The sequence below is a fragment of the Penicillium chrysogenum genome (assembly GCF_028827035.1).
Source record: "Penicillium chrysogenum strain IBT 35668 chromosome Unknown utg000002l_segment0_segment0, whole genome shotgun sequence".
NCBI classification, from domain to species: Eukaryota; Fungi; Ascomycota; class Eurotiomycetes; order Eurotiales; family Aspergillaceae; genus Penicillium; species Penicillium chrysogenum.
Genome location: NW_026622750.1, coordinates 1,258,366 through 1,263,712, shown reverse-complemented (window position 1 = coordinate 1,263,712; position 5,347 = coordinate 1,258,366). Strand labels below are relative to the sequence as shown.

Below are 5,347 nucleotides of genomic sequence, written 5' to 3'. Positions count from 1 at the left end.
GAGCGTTATCTTCTTCGGTTCCACTTTACTAGCTTCTTCTATAATAAAGTGAACCTTCTTAACTTCTAATTTAAGGTTAGCAAGAACCTATAATAGAGCGTATATAGGGTAAGGAGCTACCTTAAATCTAGTAAGTATATAATACTACTTCTAGTACTCCTTAATATACTCGCTTACCGAGCTATAATCCGATCTCTTTATCTTATCGAATTTATATATCTCTAGAAATACTATCTAGAGTATATCACTCTCTTAAGTTATTATTATAAGCTTATTATATATCTTATCTATATACCTCGGTATTTTTAATAGGTTATAGATTTTGCTTTATAGAATAGTATCGATCTAGCTATATATCTAGCTTACTACTAAACGGGACTAATACTTCTATCTCTTATATATAGGATTCGATTTATCTAGTCTAGGAATATCGCTATCGAGTAGCCACTTTAGCGTATAGGGGATTAGCTAATAAATAATAGCCTATTTCTATATATAGGGGTTAGCGTTATTATACTCGAGCGCTTTTACCTTCTATAGTTTTATTATTATAATCTTAAGGAGATTATATCTCTAATAAGAGGGTTTCTTATCTTTATTATCGCTATTATTATCGTTATTAGTAAAGCGAATCGGGTTATTAACGGACGGAATCGATATATAGGGTACGGGGATACGAGGAATAGGGTTAGGATTTAAAGGGTTAGCTATTATATCGAGGGGGTAAGGGTTAGTGTCCCCCTTATTACCGCTATCGATATTAGCTATATTTTCGAATCACTAAGTAAAAGCTTTATAGAGCTTTTAAATCCGGCGTGTAATTGTAAAGCTTAATAGAGCTTTATCCGGCGGGGTCGAAGGCTTCCTAGATACTAATTAGTCGAATAGTCGGCTATATAGAGTTTTCTCCGTATAAAAGTGGAGATAAACTGCGGTGTGGGCCGAGATCGACGATAGGGTTAGGTAAAGCTTTAAAAGAACGAGTTATTAGTGGTCTAGCTAATAAGTAAGGTGCTTATAACCTTATAGAAATACTACGATGCTAAGCAATGGAGAAAGTATTGTGTGTATTGAAATGGACAGAGAGGGAAAAGAAGAGACTGAAGGTGAGAGGCTGTCTGGGACTATCTACCTGTGATGGCATCACGTGATATCACGTGATCTACCTAACAATGATCTTAAAGTCACTAAAGACAATAAGGTGTATAGTTTTAAAGTAAGATAGGTAGTGTACGGGAACTTCTAGATAAAGAAGGAAGACTCTATTTTCTACGTACCTGTCGTCTAAAACACACTTATTAAGATCATTTTCACTATCATTATATAACGGAATTATAAATAGAAGTAATTTAATATAGTTATAGTATATCTAAATATATTATAAGATAATTAGGAAATAGTCTATACATTTTAACCTCTTAGTTTCGAGTACTATAAGCCGGATATTAGAATTAAAGGCTAGGTCTACTAATTAAAGCAAGCTCTATATAGACTTCGGGACTTAGTAGCTCTATAGAATAAAGAGCTAGACACTAGATTAAATAAGATTGATTTTCACGTACTTAACGACGATCTCTATATATATATAAAAGGTTAAGGCGAAATAGTATAGTTTTTACTAGTTTATATAGATAATTTTATTATTACCGCACTAATAGATATAGAAGTATAGTAGATTTACTACTAGATAAAGGAGTAGTTCGAAATTAAAGATATAGGAGAGCCTTCACGCTTTCTTAGTAGCGCTATTTCTTAGGACTATAGTAAGAAGACTATTATAATATCTTAGAAAGCTTATACCCTAGAAGCGCTACATTTTATAGAAATATAGTTATATATACTAACCCCTATCCCGCTATTACTATACCGGAAATAGGAGGTTAATAATAATAACCTAGAGAGCCGTTTATATAATAAAGATTATATATTATATAGATCTCTTATTAGAAGACTAAATTAGCTTACTATAGAGACTAGACTAGATATTAAGTTCGCGGTTATAAAATTATAATACCGTTCTATAGCTCCTACTACTAATAATATATAAGCTATCCGATAGGTCTATAGATACCTAAAAGGGATAATAGAGCTTTATATAACGCTTAGAAGAATCTAGGATATAACTTTCTTTATATATATAGACGCCTTATATAGGGACTAGCCTAATACGAAGTCTATAGAGGGGGCTATCTAGTTCTTCGGCGGTACACTAATTAGGTAGTATTTAAGAAAGTAGATAATTATAGCACTATCTTCGATAGTAGCGGAGTGGTGCGCACTTAATAGACCGGTAAAGGATATCTAATAGCTAATAAAAATCGCTACTATATTAAACCTACTAAATATAGTAAAACCTATCGTTATCTTAACGGATAATATTAATACCTAGCTTCTTATAGGAAAGCGCTCTTATAAGAATAGTATAAGATAGCTTAATATACGCTAGTTTTTCGTTAAGGACGTAATCTTTAGAGAGAAGATTAATCTACTATATATTAATACGATATATAATATGGCGGATAGGTTTACTAAAGCTCTCGATAAGGAGGGATATAATAGATTTATGTATATACTAGGTCTTTAGTGATCTATATATAGGGGATTGATAACTTGACCCCCCCCCATGGATAAATTGACCCCCCCCCTGCCTGAAATTTCAGTCACCGCCTTCCTAATCGGGCGCGACCCTGGATTCTGCCATACTTTCTGCCAGTGCAGAGTTTTCTGCCATATAATTCTGCCACTACCATGGGAATTCCGGTTTACATAGTAAAAAGACATGCATTTTGATCAGAAAAAATTGCACATTCTCATTGAATTAAGCATTTGTTTACATATACAGGTTAAATGAGCTTCTTAACCAGGTCCCCGCGCGCGCCGTCCCCGTCCTCGACCCCGTCCTCGGCCTACACTACCAGTTTCACCCTCCGCTGTCACAGTTGCTCCGCGTCCCCGTCCGCGTCCCCGTCCCCGCGGCCTTCCTCGTCCTCGTCCTCGGCTCTCCTCCTATGAAGAAGGATCTCGGTGTACAGAACGATCTTGGGTTAGCGGATCTGGTGAGGATGGAATAACCTGAGTGCTTTGCTGGGTGCTTCCTGCCTGGGTGCTTAGAAGGTTCCTAGCACCTCGGGGGCGCCCGCGTCGACGTACTAGAAGGGGATCCTATACCAGAAGCAAGGGATCGATAGGTAGAGCATTGTCAATACTGTACAAGTGCCAATGCTGGTGATACAACTCTGGTTCGAGGCATCGTTCTTCGTCTTCGTACTGCTTTAGTAAATGGATATATGGAAAACCAGCTGTTTCCCTGGAATTGTAGGTGCAAATTGGTGGAATAGCTCGTTTATCATCCGCTGGAGGTAGATACCGTGCGTAAAGATCCTTTATAAGTTGAATTGCCCGTAATGAGATCCGGGTATAAAGGAGTCTGTAAAGCCGTAGGATGCGTGTTGGTCGACGAGTCTTCTAGTCTTCAATACCATGCTGGATATTAGCAAATTGGTAATTCGACGTCCGGGTAAAATGGGTTAACACAGTGAGTAAATCGTTGTTCGAAACCTGGAGACCGTGCTTTAGAAGCCAATGCGCGCTCTCTGTGCGGGATGTAGCGATCTCATTAAGGTGGAGATACTATGCGGTATGGTAATAAAGAAACTTCTCTGGGCAGTTATCTATCCATTCCTCTTATATATAGTCTAGTAAAGGGGTAAATAGGGGATCTACGTATCGTTCTTTGAAATTGGTCCATTCCCGGTCCTTTTCTTCGATCGTAAGAGCATATACAACACGGTTCCACCGGCGTAGCATCTTCTTCCATCCATCCTCGGCTTTTACACGGTCTTCCTGGGCTTCGGTAGGAGTAAGGCGTGTACGGGGGTCCACTCCGAGAGCTTCTCGATGTTCTCGACGTGCTTGCGCAACTTGATCAGCGAGAAGGGGGCGCGCTTTTTTCAATATGTTCATATTGATATGCCAAATGCAAAGCATGTTCTTTGTCTCTGGGAAAACGGTCTTAATAGCATTCATTAACGCTTTCTCTTTATCGGTAAGGATCGTACGCGGAGGTGTAAGGCCAAGAGATTCATATACTTCAGCAAGACAGCTAAGCATTACCTAGCAATTCCAATAATGTATTAGTATCAGGTGTATTAGGATCATTAGGTGTATACTTACCTCGTAAGAATCGTCCTTCTCGTCTCGCATAAAGCAAAACCCGATATGGAATGTCGACCCGGTTGCAGCAAATCCCACGATATCAAGCAATGGGAGACCATACCGGTTGGTTTTGTACGTGCAGTCTATAGAGATCACCCAAGGATTCATCTGAAGCATTGCAATGCTTGTCTTATGCATACAAAATAAGCCAGATACATGAGAGTCATCTAGTTCATACTTGAAGATCCAGTTACCATCCTTAGGAAGTTCCATTAACAACGCCTGAAGGGGCGTACGGCCAGCTAGGAATTCATCGCTTAGCTTCCGACGAGTGTTATAGATATCCCGGGGAACAAGGATGGTATCTGGATCAGCTTCACGTAGCTCAGTCACGATCTGCTTTGTTGTATAGCCTTGACGAAGCCTATTCTCCACATTGTCCCTCTTATTATCAAGATCAAGAGCCCGTTGGATAGGGTGAGTCGACGCTGGTGAGGGTGGATGGTTATGCACCGGGTTCTCGATGGTAAGATACCAAAGGCCTGTTAACAAATTCAACCTTAACGTCATCTTGAAAGGGCATCTAAGCCGAAGTGTACTGCGCTGGCGTTTCTGGGGTCTAGGCTCATCCGTATTGGTCTCGGGTTCCCGCCCACGGTCGCAAATTAGCGGGACAGTCTTTTTCACACCCTTCTTAGTGAATTTCGAACGGATACTCGTAACCGCATAGCCATGCGGCCGCGCAAAGGTATTTACCGCCTCTCTCGCTTCTTCATGTGTGCGGAATTGCTGGTTAACGGGGAGAATCGGAAATGTGAAGGTTTCGCTCGGTGTCTCAGTGCTTGGCAGATTGCTTGGCAGCGCGGGTATGGTGGGATTGGTGCTTGGCAGCGTAGGCGGGGACTCGGGGACGATCTCACAGTCCGAAACAGGGTCCGCATCGGACGAATCAAGGTATGCCAGGCCTAAAGAGGCCATTTTGGTTGCTGGAATGACAAAAACAGGATGGAAATGATGAAAAAAAAGGATTAAAACTGATAGATTTGGTCGGAAAAATGGGTTAGAAGAAGGTAGGATAATGTATGTAAACCAGAATTGCATTATCAGATTGATTGCTGCTCGAGTCCTACAACATATAAGACTAAAGTGACTTGTTTTTACTATGTGTTTACATATAAATTGTAGGTATCTA

General features: G+C 39.9%; 2 protein-coding genes across 2 annotated transcripts; one reads left to right on the top strand and one right to left on the bottom strand.

The window, feature by feature from the left end:
* Nucleotides 1-2,748: 2,748 nt before the first annotated feature.
* On the top strand, nt 2,749-3,071 carry N7489_004038 (uncharacterized protein; the record flags this gene model as incomplete). The annotated part of the gene is made up of 2 exons (XM_056709790.1): nt 2,749-2,769; nt 2,865-3,071. 2 exons carry the CDS (start codon nt 2,749-2,751, stop codon nt 3,069-3,071), a joined length of 228 nt encoding a protein of 75 aa, XP_056568211.1.
* Nucleotides 3,072-3,684: 613 nt separating this feature from the next.
* On the bottom strand, nt 3,685-5,133 carry N7489_004037 (uncharacterized protein; the record flags this gene model as incomplete). Its single annotated transcript, XM_056709789.1, has 2 exons — nt 3,685-4,113; nt 4,174-5,133. 2 exons carry the CDS (start codon nt 5,131-5,133, stop codon nt 3,685-3,687), a joined length of 1,389 nt encoding a protein of 462 aa, XP_056568210.1.
* Between the last annotated feature and the right edge of the window lie 214 nt (nt 5,134-5,347).